Source organism: Mobula hypostoma, chromosome 6 (assembly GCF_963921235.1).
Source record: "Mobula hypostoma chromosome 6, sMobHyp1.1, whole genome shotgun sequence".
Taxonomy (NCBI): domain Eukaryota; kingdom Metazoa; phylum Chordata; class Chondrichthyes; order Myliobatiformes; family Myliobatidae; genus Mobula; species Mobula hypostoma.
Genome location: NC_086102.1, coordinates 115471739 through 115487926, shown reverse-complemented (window position 1 = coordinate 115487926; position 16188 = coordinate 115471739). Strand labels below are relative to the sequence as shown.

The window sequence follows — 16188 nt, the reverse complement described above, 5'->3', positions numbered from 1 at the left end:
AATGTAAATACTTCAGCAGTATTTCAGCCAGTGATGGGCTAAAAGCTTTCCAATTTCCATTTTCTTCTGCTGAATCTTTCCTTCTAATTGCTGACCTGCCTTCCACTTCGAACAGCTTTCATATTTTGTATTACTGAAGCCACCTCTATCAAAGTCTTCATTTTTTTTTCCATTTTCCGTTCATAAAGTTCCTCATGTCTTGAACCTTCATAGTACCTTCACCCTATACTTGCCCAACCCTGAACCCAGTGTTCCATTTAGAACTTCACAGAGATGTGAATTTTGATTTCTTTTGTTTAATAAAATGCCCTGTCTTATTGGTGGGGGGGGGGGGCGGGGGGCCTTTGTTTTCAATGTCCTGACATGATCAAAGATTAGTTTACATTCATCCTCAGTTGTCATTGCTTGACACTTGGTATTAAATTGCAGGTGGCATACGCCTGCCTATTTCATCAGTTTGTCTATGGCCTTTTGATGTGCATTACTAATGATGTCATAGCTACTATTTTTATGTGATTTTTGTTCCCTGGTCAATTTGAAATTATGCCACTGATACCCAGGGCCAAGATGCAAGGTGATACATTTTTGGAAAGTCAAATAAGGGTCAAATATATGCAGTAAATGGTAGGGCACATAAAATGTTGATGAACAGAGAGAGCTTGGGGCTTTTCCAAAGGCACAACACAGCTAGATAGGGTTGTTAAGAAGGTATATCGCAAGGTTGCCTTTGTAGGTTGGAATATAAGGTGTAAGGACGTTATGTTGCACTAGTTTAGGCTACAGTGTAGTGTGCAGTTCTGATTACCAGTCTATTGGGAAGCTATGGGTGTGCTGGAGAGAGTGAAGAAGAGATTCAGAGGATATGGCAGACTTGGAGGATTCTAGCTATTAAATAGCCTGGGGTGTTTTCGTTCAAGGAGATGGATGAGTGACCTGAGAAAGTATATAAGATTAAGGGAAGCGTAATACCTAGGGCAGGTAGTCAGAATCATTTTTGCTATGGTTGGAGGTATCAAAAACAAAAGGTGAAAGGAAGGAGTTTTAAAGGGGATCTGAGGCAAAAGTTTTTTTACACAAAGTAATTGATATCTGGAACACCCTGCTGGAGGAGGAGGTGGTGGCGGGATACAATTACTATATTTAAGAAACATTTTGAGACTTAACTAGGCAAGGCATAGAAGGATATTATCCTAATGCAAGTAAATGGGATTAGCATTGATGGGTAAGAAGGGCAGCATGGTCGTGGTGGACTGAAAAACTTGTTTCTCAGCTGTACAGCCTTGACTCTGTATATCAAACAAAGCAGTGGTCTGAATACCTGTATTTACCGTCCAGTGATACATTTCTGTCCTGCAGTTAACTTTGTACCTGTACTGCCATTGGCTGTTAAAGCCTTGAGTTTTCATGTTGCGCTTCATCGAAATGCCTTTTGGAAATTCATATTAATGTTATTAAGAGTAGTGATCATTTTCTTGGCATCTGTTCAGTTTTGGTTAGATACCCATGTACAAATTGTGGATTTGCTTGTATTAATTAACCTTTCAGTTACATTTATTCTTTCACAAAAGACTTGCAGAGGCGTTCATGAACTCCTCTGGCCCCGATGACCTTGTGATTTCAGTCTGACGTGATAGCATCCTTCAGGAGGGTGAACCCACAGAAAACGTTCAGCCCAGGCGGGACCTGACTGAGTACTAAGCACCTGTGCTGATCATCTGGCTGGAGTGTCCACCGATTATCTTTAACCTCTCACTGCAGAAGCCTGAATGAAGTGCCACCTACTTCGAGCAGACTTCAACTATACCTGTGCCACTGAAGAATGTGGTAATCTGCCTCAATAACTATTGTCCGGTAGCATTTACATTCACTGTGATGAAGTGCATCGAGAGGTTGGTGATGAAACATATTAACTCCTGCCTGAGAAGTGACATGGATCCACTGCAGTTTGCCTACCAACACAATAAGTCACCAGCAGATGTCATTTCATTGGCTCTTCACTCAATATCTGAACTATGAAGGTATATACATCAGAACGCTCTTCATCAACTATAGTTTGGCATTCAATACTGTCATCCCCTCAAAACTAAGCAAAAACCTTCAAGACCATGCCATTAATACCTCATTGTGCAATTGGATTCTCCGTTTCCTCAGTTGCAGACCACAGTCGGTTCAGATTGGCAAAAATATTACTCCACAATCTCATTAGCACAGGTGCACCACAAGTCTTTGTGCTTAGCACCTTTCTGTACTCACTATACTTATATCTGTGAGGTTAAGCACAGTTCAATGCCATTTTTAAGTTTATTGATGACACTGCTATCACTGGCTGAATCAAAGGTGGTGATGAGTCAGCATATCGGAGAGAGATTGAAAATCTTTCTGAGTGGTGCCATATCGACAACCTCTAACTTAATGTCAGCAAGACCAAGGATCTGATTATTGACTTCAGGAGGAAGAAACTGGAGGTCCATGAGCCAGTCCTCATCAGGAGATCAGAGGTGGAGAGGATCAGCAACTTTAAATTCTTCTGTTATCATTTCAGAGGATCTATCCTGTGTCCAGCACATAAGTGCTAATATGATGAAAGCATGGCAGCGCCTCTACTTTCTTGGAAGTTTGTGAAGATCTGGTATATCATCTAAAACTTTGACAAACTCTATAGATGTACGGTGGAATATATATTGACTGGTTGAATCATGAACTGCTGTCCAATGCCCTTGAATGGAAAATCCTACAAAAGTAGTGGATTTGTCCCAATCCATCATGGGTAAAGCCTTCCCCACCATAGAGCACGTCAGACAGAGCCCTGTTGCAGGAAAACAGCACCCATCATCAACGACCCTCACCATCCAGGCCATGCTCCCTTCTCACTGCCACCATCAAGATGATGGTACAGGGGCCTCAGGACACACCCCACCAGGTTCAGGAACCGTTATCAGACTCTTGAACCAGAGGGGATAACTTTTCTCACCCCATTACTGAATTGTTCCCACAATCTACAGACTCACTTTCAATAACTCTTCATCTCATGTTTCTGATATCTGCTGCTACTATTGTTACCATTATTCCTTTCTTTCTTGTATTTGCACAGTTGTTGTCTTTCGCACACTGGTTGGTTGTCCGTCCTGTTCGGTGCAGTCTTTCATTGAATTTATTATGAATGCCTGCAAGAAAATGAATCTGGGGGTTGTATATGATATATGCACTTTGATAATTTACTTTGAACTTTTCTGAGTCAATTGCTGGAAGAATGTATGCTTCAGAATCAGAATGAGTTTTAATATCATTGGCATATGTTGTCAAATTTGTTATGCCATAGCAGTACATTGTTTGGAGCTTTTTGATCAGAACTGTAGGAATGATTGTGTTAATTGCTGAGCTGTAGTCAATGAACAGCAGCCTGATGTTAGTATTAGTATTGTCCAGGAGGTCCAAGGCCACGTGAAGAACCAGTGAGATCGCTTCCACTGTAGACCTATTGTGACAATAGACAAATTGCAAAGTGTCCAGGTCCCTGCTTATACAGGAGTTGATTCTAGCCATAACTAACCTCTTGAAGATGTGAGTGCTACTAGATGATAGTCGTTAACACAGCTCTCCCTGCTCTTGGGCACTGATGTTAAGTTGTCCTTTTGAAGATTAATAGAACATGCTCATTTCATACCAAGCATTTTAATTTTTCTATCCAAGCAAAAAAAATTGTGACTACATCATGTAGCTTAATCTGTGCCTTTCCTTCCAATCATAAAATTTCATTTCAGGGGTCTCGTATCAAGTATTTAATTTGAACAACTTCCATCATTTTTTTGCTGTTGAGATTGAAGTCTGCACAATTCTTTCTCCCATCAGGCATTGCTGAAGCAAGTGCACGAGGAAGGTTGCCGTGTACTCGCACTAACAGAAAGGCCTTCGCACCTCCGTGGATCTCAGTTTGTGTCTGTCTCCAGTAAAACAATGGAGGAATGGCAACAAGAGAAAGAGGGATTACTTGATACAATTCAGCTGTTGAAAGACCTGCTTTCTAAGGCACTGAACAAGTTTGATGAGGTAAATTTAGCTAATTATTGTGGCAATGTGTGCCAAAACCTAACATGGTCCAAGGCATGGGAATACTTTTGTCTTTCTTCTCATTGCTTGGAAAACATACCACAACTTCAATGAGGGGACATTCTTTCCCCCTTCCTTCCCAGTCTTGATGAAAGGTCTCGGCCCAAAATGTTGGCTGTTTATTCCTTTCCATAGATGCCACCTGACCTGCTGTGTTCCTCCAGCATTTTCTGTGTATTACTCTGGATCTCCAGCTTTGCAGAGTCTCTTGTGTTTACACTTAAATGGGGTGCAGTCCACAATTACTATGATTTTAAGCAGAGGACCCTAATCAGGGAAAGGTACCACTTTTAGAAGTTAGGTAAGTATACATTTTTCCCAGCTCTAATGCATGAGCCAATACTGGAGCTTTTCTCTTCCAGTAGCCTTTCAGCATGATTAACTGCTTTGTTTTTCGATATTGCTGTTTTTATTTCCCCAAGACTATTCAAAAATCAGCTGCACATTATGAACCAAACAAGTTTAATTGTGGATTTAGTTTTTGTTTTAGTCAGTCCTGAAAATCATCGTGATATTAACTATAAATTACCAGCCACATTGCTTGCCACAATTAAGCTTGAATAGGTAGAGAAATATACAATGAGAGGAATCTTTAGCATCTTTAGTTCTTCCACAGTTAGATTTTTCTCTTTATCGGATCCTACCCACCTTACTGTTTCAACTTGCTTCTAAATGTCAACTTTCCTTAGTGTAAAAGTCTCCCCAGAAGCCATGGTTTCATTTAGAATCCCAAAGATATAGGGGAGGGGGTTTTAGAGATTCAGCCAGAACGGGCCCTCCCAGTCCAGTGAGCCGCACTGCCCAGCAACGCACCTGTTTAACCCTAGCCTAATCACAGGATAACTTACAATGACCAATTAACCTACTAACCAGTATGTCTTTGGACTGTGGGAGGAAACTGGAATACCCGAAGGAAACCCATGAGGTCACGTGAAGAACGTAAGAACTCCATACAGATGGTGCCGGAGTTGAATTCCGAACTTTGAAGCCCTGAGGTGTAGTAGTATCGCATTAACTGCTACACTAGCGTGGCACCCATTATGAGAAAAATACGATGAGAAACAGTTTGATGAAACCTGTATTGTGAAGGAATTAGAAAGGATGCATATTTTCTTAGAGCCTTTCTTAAACAGCGGAACAATATTCGCTATCCTCCAATCCTGCAGTACCTCAACCTGCAAATTCTGCACTTAACTCCCACAGAGTCCAAGGGAACACCTTGTCAGGTCCTGGGGATTTGTCCACCCTAGTTTGCTTGAGGACAGCAAACCCAAGTGGTCACAAGGAACTGTTTGGTCAGCATTTGATTCTCCCAGTGCAGATGAGACTCCTCACAAGTAATAACACAGCTTGCTTAATTGAAAACTTTATTCAAAGAGCACTGATTGCTAGGATAGAACCCTGGTCACTGAAGCATCAACTCCTGCATTTATGCTTGCTTACAATGAAATTAGCCACCATAAGCTAAAAGTTTCCCTTTGTTTTCTACAAATTGACTGGGACTCTCATACTGTAAAAGGTCTAGATGAGATAGAGTTTGTCATATCTGTTCAGGAAAGTTTCCTTAATCAGTATGTAGAAGTTCCAACCAGAGAGAGTGTGATACTAGATCTCCCATTAGGGACAGAGGGCAGGTGACAGAAGTTTGTGTAGGGGAACACTGCTTATAGTGATCATAATGTCATCAGTTTCAAGCTAATTATGGAAGAGGATAAGGATAGTTCTGATCCTTAATTTGAGATTTAAATTGGAGGAGGGCCAATTTTGGTGTTAGAAAGGATCTGAGAAGTGTGGATTGAGCAGGCTGTTTTCTGGCAAAGATGTACTTGGTAAGTGGGAGGCCTTTAAAACTGAAACTTTGAGAGGACAAAGCTTGTATATGGCTGTCAAAATAAAATTCAAGGATGTCTCTTGGTTTTCAAGAGATATTGAGGCCGTGATTATGAAAAATAAGGAAGTGCATAGCAGGTGTAGGCAGGTAGGAACAAATGAGGTACTTATGCAAGAGAGCACTTAAAGAAATCCAGAGGGCTAAAAGGAGGCATGAGGTTGCCCTTCAGAAAAGGTGAAGGAGAATCCCAAGAGTTTCTACAGATATGTTAAGAGCAAAAAGATCGCAAGGGGCTCAGTTGGTCCTCTAGAAGATCAGAATGGTAATCCATGTTTGGAGCCAAAAGAGATGGGGGAGATCTTAAACAGACTTTTTGCATCTGTGCTTGCTCAGGAGACTGACACATAATCTGTAGAACTGAGGGAAAGTGGCAGCGAGGGCATGGGCCCTGTGCAGATTACAGAAGAGGAGGTGTTTGCTGTACTTGGGCAAATTAGGGTGGACAGATCCCCAGGACCTGACAAGGTGTTCCTTTGGACTCTGGGAGTTAAGTGCAGAATTTGCAGGGTGCAGTACTGCAGGATTGGAGGATAGTGAATATTGTTACACTGTTTAAGAAAGGCTGTAAGAATAAACCAGGAAATTATAGACTGTTAAGCCTGACATCAGTAGTGGGAAAATTATTGGAAGGTATTCTAATGGACCGGATGTATGAGTATTTGGATAGACAGAGACTGATTAGGGATAGTCTGTGGCTCTGTGTTTTAGGTTACGTCTAACCAATCTTAGAATTTTTCATGGATGTTGCCAGTAAAGTTGATGAGGGCAAGGCGGTGGATGTTGTCTACATGGACTTCAGCAAGGCATTTAACAAGGTCTCACTTGGGAGGTTGGTCAAAAAGGTTCAGTCACTTGACATTCAAGATGAAGTATAAATTGGATTAAATATTGGCTTTGCAGGAGAAGTCAGAGAATGGTAGTAGATGGTTGCCTCTCTGACTGAGGGCCTGTGGCTAGTGAAGTGCCACTGGGATCAGTGCTGGGTCCATTGTTGTTTGTCATTTATAGCAACGGTCTGGATGATAATGTGGTTAACTGAATCAGCAAATTTGCGGAAGACACCAAGATTGAGGTTGTAGGACAGGGAGGAAAACTATCAAAGCTTGCAGTTGGAAAAATGGGCCGAAAAATGTCAGATGGAATTTAATGCAGACGAGTGTGAGGCGTTGCACTTTGGAAGGACCAACCAGGGTAGGTCTTAGACAGTGAGCAACAGGGCACAGGTGGATTACAGGTGCATAATTCATTGAAAGTGCCATCACAGGTAGATAGAGTCGTACAGAAAGCTTTTGGCACATTGGCCTTCATGAATCAAAGTATTGACTACAGGAGTTGGGATGTTATTGGTCACCTACATACAGGAAAGATGTAAATAAAATTGAAACAGTACAGAGAAAATTTACAAGAATGTTGCCAGGATTGGAGGACCTGAGTTATAAGGAAAGATTGAATAGATTAGAACTTTATTCCCTGGAACATAGAAGATTGGGAAGAGATTTGATAGAGGTATACAAAATTATGAAGGATATAGATGGGGTAAATGCAAGCAGGCTTTTCCTCTCTGACGTTGGGTGAGACTAGAGGTCATGGGTTAAGAGTGAAGGGTGAAATGTTTAAAGGGAACCTGAGGGGAAACTTTTTCACTTGGAGGGTGGTGAGAGTGTAGAACGAACTGCCAGAGCAAGTGATGGATACGATTTTGATTTCAACTTTTAAGACAGGTTTGTATATGTATATGGGTAGGAGGGCTATGGTCTGGTTGCAGGTTGATGGGATTAGACACTTTAAATGGTTCGGCAAGGATGAGATTGGCCAAAGGCCTTGTTTCTGTGCTGCACTTTTATATGACTATATGAATCTATAACCATTCCTGATTTGTGTACATTTGAAAGTATCCTGATAACTGAATTGGGCAAAGAAGTAGAAAATGCTGCAAATATTTAGTGAAACCCAGCATTAGAAAGAAGAAAATGAGAATTTATATTTAATGTCAATATTTAATTACTAAAACTGCAGATATGTTAAAGATGTAACTGGGCTGAAGCAAGTACAGAGCTCAGGAAATCAAAAGAGAGGAAGTAAAATGAAGAATGATTAGGTCAAAGATAGGTACAATTAATTAACAGATGAGATGGTAGCACGGGAAAGATGTGAAATAAAAACCACATCTTTTGGTGAAATGAAATAGGTTTTTTTCTCAAGCTTTAGTTGTGCTCCTTCAGATCAATGAAGAAATCTGTGGAGGATGAAAACATTCTGACTAAAAGTGGAGCAGAGAATTATGATGGACAGCCACAAGTAATGAAACAAGTAGTGCTTGTGGACTTGTCATTGATGAACTGGACTCTTGAGAACTTGCACTCATTCTTCAATCATACTTTATTTGTTTGCGCACAAGGAGAACAGCATGGCCCTTGTTATCAAACTGCCCTGGTACAAATTATAGAGCCTTTACAATGCTTCTATTTCTAGCCAATTTGTTATGAACTTTCTTTTTCCTTGTAATTGTTAGTTTCCCAACCATCAGAGCTCCTATCAACACACACAAGATGTTGGAGGAGCTCAGCCTTGACACATTTTCAGCCTTTGCTTTCAATCTGACTCCATCCTTAGTTGGAACAAACAATGGATGAGACACATTTGCAGTGGAGTCTTGATTTCCATTCTTTTTGCGAACGCGATACTACAGATATATGGGAAAGAATAGAGCACTTGTGAATAATTGTAACTAATCATTATTTCTTTCCACTGATGCTTCCTCACCTGCCAGGTATTTATCAGCATTTTCTGTTTTTATGTCATTATTTATAATGTTTACCATGACCCATGGTTACAATCATTATTTCCTTTCCAGAAGTCTTGACTCCTTTTTCCTACTTGACATTTTCTACTTGACAGGATTCTGCAAGCAGAACTGATTGGCGGAGGGAGTTACTTGTGGCTGTGCAGGCTGTCCTCAATCAGGAACAACAGTCTTTCTTGGCTGAGTTGCGTTCGTACATGAAGAACCCACCTACAGAAGAGAGCTCTCTGCCTGAGAAGCTTGAACGTATGCTTAAAGAGCAGGTGAACATAAGTCACATCAGCATTTTCATCTTCCCACTTTCCACCCCTCTTACATTCTCCATCCTTCATGTTCTACCGCTGTGGTCTGTGTCAAAGAATCCTGTCATTGTGTGTTGAAACTTCCATGATACAAGACAGATTTGGTAAATTCACAACGTTTTAATCAATTTTTGTATTGAAAGAATGGACTGATAAACTTATGCAGGTGCAATTAAATTACTTTTTGGCTGCAGAGAAAACTGTAAGTGGCATTAATGTACACTCAGTGGCCACTTTATTAGATACACCTGTTCATTAATACATGTAATTTTTAATCAGCCAATCATGTCGCAGCAACTCAATGAATAAAAACATGTGGACATGGACAAGAGGTTTAGTTGTTCAGACCAAACATCAGAATGGGAAGAAAAGTGATCTGAGGGACTTTGTCCGTGAAATATTTGTTGGTGCCACACAGGGTGGTTTGAGTATCTCAGAAACTGCTGATCTCGTGGGATTTTCACACACAACAGTTCGCTAGAGTTGACAGAGAATGTTTCATAAACAAAAAAAACACTCAGTGAGGTGCAGTTATGTGGGTAGAAATATTTTGTTATTGAGAGAGGTCAGAGGAGCTGGCCAGACTGGTTCAAGCTGACAGGAAGTGATATTAACTCAAATGACATGCGCTACAAAGATGGTGTGCAGAAGAGTATCTCTGATTGAACAACATGTTGAGCTTTGAACTGGATGGGTTACAACAGAAGACCACAAGCAAGTGGAAATGCACTCAGTGCCTACTTTATTAACTATAGGAGGTCCCTAATAAAGCGGCCACTGAGAGTATATCTGGTTTTGCAAGAATAATAGAAATATATGGTGAGACAGATGATTGTTGTAAATGTTCTGCTTCAAAAAGAATTTGTATGAATTCAGCAAGTGGCAGGTGAAAGTCGTTCCTGGTTTTAAATTCTTAACTTCGATTCCCAATTCAAGTTGTACACCTATAAAACAATTGAATAAAGGTAGAATTATTAGACTCTTAAGAATTGCCACCAGCATTATGGCAGTCCTTACAAATATGTCACTAAAACTAATATTAGCATTATTAATTAAGAACCTAAGCTCTGCCTTTTTCCTTAAGTCTAGGTATTGAAACAAAGTTTGGTACCTATTTTCATTATCTTGACAGAGAAGAAAATAATTCAACACAGACTAAATCATGAGTCAGTTGCATTGATTTTGTTAAGTTTGCATGGAAGCAGAAATACGAGGGTTTTCCTTCCAAGTCACCCCAATGTGCAGTCATAATTTCACAGGAAATTTCCTTTATAATTATGTTTCTGTTTTACATTGGCAAATTGGAAGAGTTTCTATCTAAAGAACTCTACACCATAGGCATAATTGCGTCTTTGTTGAATTCAGTTATAATGGCTGCCAATTAAGATTGCATTAACCACAATTCCTAAAGTAGTGGCAGATTAACTTGATCTTTCCTTGTTCAACAATTTCAGTCAGTTTGAAGCAGTTTTATTTAACTTAAGAAAGTTGAAATAATCTTGTCCTGTCACTTTGTCATTATGATGTCACAGAAGTTATGTGTGCTTGCTTCACTGCACCCTCCTGATCATATGTAGTAAAGGAAACCAGTGTAAAGTAGGAAAAATGAGAAATGAGTACAATGAAAAATCATAAACAGGATATGGTGGAGGAGTGGGTAAAACAGCAGTGGAAAGAATCAAAAGTCAAAGTTCCCTACAGTGATAATACCCTCACTACATATTACAATAACCTGGATGATGCAGAATTCAATGAGGTAAGCATCAAGCAGACAGAGTAAAAACTTTTTTTTCAATCAGGTTACATTTAGAAGTGAATGGACCTTCAGTCCAAATGGGAAAACAGCAGGACTTTGATCCACTTGTGCTACGGCCATAAACGTGGCAACTTTTTATATTTCAATACTACTAGAATATTTGAATTTTACCTTTGACTCTTATTGGTGATCAAGTCCTCTGAACTGCTTCTTTATACTACCTATGGCAGTAATCTTGATGGCCGATCCCTCATGCTGCTCCTATCTTGAATTATCTTCCAATAATATTTTTTCCTTAGCAGATTCTCTGTTTTTACTCTTTTGTCATGTTTCCTATAATAATCAAACTAGCTTCAGTTGCTATTGGTAAAAGGATAGTCTGACTTCTACCACCCTGATCCTGTGGAGCTGACTCCAAACTTACTGTAAGTTCTGGTGTATAAGCCGTGAATTTGGCCCTAAATTTTGGTCCTAAAATTAGGGGGTCAGCTTATACAGAGGGTGCCTACTTTGGAAAAAACAAATACACGGAAGACAGGTTGTATTTATTGGCTGTTTTTGAGTCAAATACAAAAGAAAATACAAATGCTTATGAAATCTACACAAAAGATCTACAAAACACATTCTGTTTCTTAATTTACTTGTACACACTGTTGTCGTCAAACGTTCAGAACTTGAAACTCTCACACTCTTCATTATCTGACTCTCTGAAAATCGTGTCCCATTCTTCGGCAGTCACCATATCATCATAAGGATTGTCAATTTCTGCTTCAACATCATCATTTGCAGCTTTATTGGCTGCCAAATCTCCATCGTCTTCTTCCCAAAGCAAATGATCTTCAGTGCCATCCAAAGCATTGCTGATGCTGCACTTCTTGAAGGCCTTCACAATGCACCTGGCCTTCATTTCCTCCCACGATTGCACTACCCTCTCGCAAACTGTAGCTAGAGATGTGGCCCTCATACTTCCCACTGGAGTGAATGACTGATTTCCAGACGTCGTCCATTCGTTCCATTGTCGACGCATGAATACATCTAGTGGCTGGAGCACAGATGTCAAACCACCGGGGATGACTGCAATGTCCATATTTTCAGCTTTCAATGCTGCTTTTGTCTCACCTGACAAGTGCACTTTGAACGTGTCCCAGACAAGTAGCGATTTTTCCTTCCTGAAAGCTTCGGGACATCGACGCCACACCTCTTTAACCCACTTCAACCAACCAGCCACGTTCTTGAACATAAACAACACCCCGCGGGAATTTTTCTTTCTTTGGGAATGTTTTCCTCTTAAAAAATCAGCTATACACGTTAACATGACAGTAAAATGTTGCTTCTCATGTCCAGTTGTTTTGACCAGGACTGTTTTCTCCCCCTTCTGATTGACAGTGCGGTTGCCAGCAAAATCAAAGAACATTGGTGTCTCATCCATGTAACCAATCTGTGAGAGCGAGTAAGAACGTTCCTTTCGATGCTTGATTACAAACAATTGGAAGGCCGTAATCTTATTCTCCAGGTCGCTTGGCAACTTCTGAGCAATCTTTGCTTTTTGTCTCAACACAAGACTGCGTCTATTCGTAAATCAGGTGCACCAACTTTGCGTAGCTTTGAAATTTTCGCTGACCTCACGGTGTTTTTCTGCCCCTTTCAATGCTTGAACTCGAATCATTTCTCTGGTAACAATGTATCCAGACGATCGCTGGTGATTCACCCACTCTAAAACTTTTTCTTCCAGTTCTGGCCACTGGCATGTTTTCCCACGGTTTGCACATTTCGTCTTTAGCATTTCTGTCAGCGTGTCCTCTGCCTTTCTCCACTCTCTCACTTGTTTCTTGTTTACACTAAACTTCTTAACAGCTGCAGAATTATTTGTTCCTTTAGCAAAATTAACAGCTTGAAGCCAGCATCATATCGCATTCATTTTAATCTTTTGTACATGGTGGTCGCAAACTCAATACTGAGTACACGTACACATCCTGCCACCCCGTGTTATGTTTTAACGAGATTATGATGGGCGCCAAATGGTTTCACGGGGATTACATTTCAGAGGATTCTTTACCATTGGGAACCTAATCCAAAACTTCCCTTCCTGGTTTATTTATTAAGAAGTCACTTACAATGCTCTACAATGTGTAGGCCTGTTTTCTTAGCAGATGCTGGTTCACAAAATTTCCAGGTTCCGCATCCGGCAAAGCTGAGTACCGGCATGTGAGATCTTGTGATCTTTTCTGATTAAATCAAAAACCTTTACAAAAGGGGTTGGCTTATACAAAGGTAACACGAAAAAGTCACTTTTTTAACCTTGAAAATGGCGGGGGGGGGGGTCGGCTTATACACCAGAATTTACGGTAATTGTTGATGAGACTGATTATTTTTTGAAGTGTCTTCTAATTCTAGACTTGACATCCAACAGAAATGATTGGATAGTGAAATTATCATTTATTGTTAATGCAATGAAAACTTTGATAAAACTGCCCTTCAATTTTTAAACTTTTATGGAATACAACCCCCAAGCAATCTTTCCTCATGATTTAACTCTGGAGTCCAATTATTGCTGTGGCAAATCTACACTGCAATCTTTATGCCTCAAATATCCTTGTTATATTGTGCCTAAAATTGCTCTGTACATTGGAAACATCTAAAGGACCTAATTTATAAATTCTACCTTCTTGTACTCATCTTTGTTTGTGAATTTGCTGTGTGGACGTCGTCTTCATTTTGGACCTGCACACTTTCTGCTTTGGAGAGTACTCACAAACACAAAAAAGTCTGCAGTTGCTGGAACTCCAAAGCAACACACACACAAAGCACTGGAGGAACTCAGCAGGTCAGACAGCATCTATGGAAAATTGTCGACATATGAGGCCCAGACCCTTCTTCAGGACTAGAAAGTACTCAGTTTAGGCTTTTTAGGTCTAAATCAGATGACCTTACTCTTGCCTGCACTGACTCCTTTTGTCACAAATTTGACCATTTACTTAATCTATCTTGTTGAAATTTAATGCTTCCATCTACTGGCATTACTGCTTATATTTGTATCGTTCTGTCCCATATGAACAAGCATATTCATATAAATCAGCAGCCCAGCTAATACTATGGCTACTTTATTATGTGCCTCATGTAGCTAATAAAGTGGCCATAGAGTGCATGTTCGTTGTCTTCTGTAGCTCATCCTTTTCTGCACACCACTGTAGTAATGTGTGCTTATTTGAGTGACTGTCCCTGCTGTGAAATTGAAACAGTCTGGCTGTTCTCCTCTGACATCTCTCATTAACAAAGTATCTTCACCCATAGAACTGTCACTCAGACAAATTTCAGTACTGTTTTTCACAAAATAGTAAAATATCCACTATGTGGACTTTAACTAGGACTTTGTCAAGGTCCCACATTGTAAGCTTACCCTGAAGATTAAAGCACATGCGATCCAGGGTGAGCAAGCCAATGGAATACATAATTGGCTTAGTGGAAGAAGTTTGAGATGGGTAGTGAAGGGTTGTGACCAGTGATGTGCTTCAAGAATCGGTACTGGGTCCACTGTTGTGTGTCATCTTCAAAATTCAGGATTGTTTATTGTCATTCTTCAGTACACGTGTGTAATTGTTAGTTTGGATCTGATGCAGCATAAAAAAAACCAGAATAAACATAGAATGCAAAAAAGTAAACAAAAAATACAGTTAATATAAATATAAAAGCAATCCTATGAAATCCATACTAATGATTTGGAAGAAAAGGTACTTGGTAGGATTGGTTGGTTTGTGGTATAATCGGTGGTATAGTGGACAGTAAAGAGTGCTGTCAAAGTTTAAAGTGAGAAGTAGGTAAGAAAGGGCAGAAGGAACTTAACTCGGACAAACGTTGGGTGTTGCAGTTTGCTAAGTTAAACCAGGACAAGATGTTGATGGTAAATAGCAGGGCCTGGGAAGTATTGTAGAATAGAGAGACCTAGGGCAGAGACACAGGTGGACAGCATGGTAAACATGGTATTTGGGATACTTTAGCAGTCAGGTCATTGACTACAGGAGTTGGGATATCATGCCGCATTGGTGAGACCACACTTGGAGTATAGGGTGCGATTCCAGTTGCCCAGATATAGGAAGGATGTCATTAAGCTGGAAAATAGGCAGAAAATATTCACAAGAATGTTTCTGGGACCATGGGAATAGTGGCTCATCAGCTGGGCGGTGGTGTGCAGGAAGCTGACTGGTGACTGTAAAAGTTTTGTAAAATAATCAGGGACATCAATATGATAAATAGTAATTGCCTTTTTCTTCAGGATTGGGAGTCTGAATAGGGAGTAACATGAAAGGGAGAAGATTTAAAAGGGATCCAAGGGGCAACTTTTTCCACACAGAGGATAGTACATGGAATGAGCTGTGAAAGAAAGCTGTAGAGGTGGGTACAGTTACAGTAAAGGCATTTAGACAGGTACATGATAGGAAAGGTTTGGAGGAATTATGGGCCAAATGCAGGCAAATGGAGCTAGCCTGAGGGCAAAATTTGGCCATAATGGATGAGTTGGGCAGAAGGGCCTGTTTCTGTGCTCTAGCTCTGTGACATATTCTGGTATGCTACTGTCCCTATTGTCCAATAACATTTCCATTTTGACTGCACCGCTAAACCAGTGGTTTCTATTCATCTTCACGTACTTCTTTAAGCTCAACCCATTGAGACTGCCCAGGTGTCACCTCTCATGCACACCCTGGCTAGTGAGGAAACCATGTGCCTGATATGCTGACACCCCATGAAGCTTTGCTTTAATCAGATGTGGCCTATCAACATGTTTACAATTCTGGTCTCTATATTTTAAACTAAATAATTCTAACTAAGTTTTAAATGCTCCCAGTACCGAAGCTTCTAGTTTTGTTGTTGCCCATAAGTCGTTAGGTAAGTTGGTTCCTCCTGCTCCCCCTCCCCATCCATCACCTCTATCCCAACTGCATGCGCAGGGTGAGGAAGAAAGGAATGAAGGTTATTATTACATTCACTTCACTTCACACTATGGATCAACCAAAATCAGATTCCACATTACAGAAACGTGTAGTGTATGGAAGGTTTGTGAAGGAACAGTTATGTCCAAGGACTGCAGTTAGTTCACATCTGTATTTGTGTCCTGTAACTTTCACTGTTTAGGAGAAGCAGCAACAATCCGCCCTGGAAGACCTCTTATCAGTGGACAGAAGCAGTTTGCTGTCAGAGGTGCAGGATCTCCGTTCACAGCTGCAGATGGCACACCTTCAACACCAGGAAAAGCTGCAGCAGCTGCAGAATACACTCACCTGTGCAGAAGAGCAAGCCAAGAAACAAGAACGGCCACTACGTAGGCAAGGTATGT

At 40.5% G+C, this 16188-nt stretch overlaps 1 protein-coding gene across 5 annotated transcripts in view; it reads left to right on the top strand.

Moving 5' to 3' along the window:
• pcnt (pericentrin) overlaps window positions 1-16188 on the top strand; it is a 227886-nt gene that overhangs the window by 168728 nt on the left and 42970 nt on the right. For all 5 annotated transcript variants that reach the window (XM_063051522.1, XM_063051521.1, XM_063051520.1 and 2 more), the window contains 3 exons: window positions 3850-4047; window positions 8897-9064; window positions 15987-16182. In XM_063051522.1, coding sequence (XP_062907592.1) covers window positions 3850-4047; window positions 8897-9064; window positions 15987-16182 — 562 coding nt within the window. The remainder of the gene's footprint in view (window positions 1-3849; window positions 4048-8896; window positions 9065-15986; window positions 16183-16188) is intronic.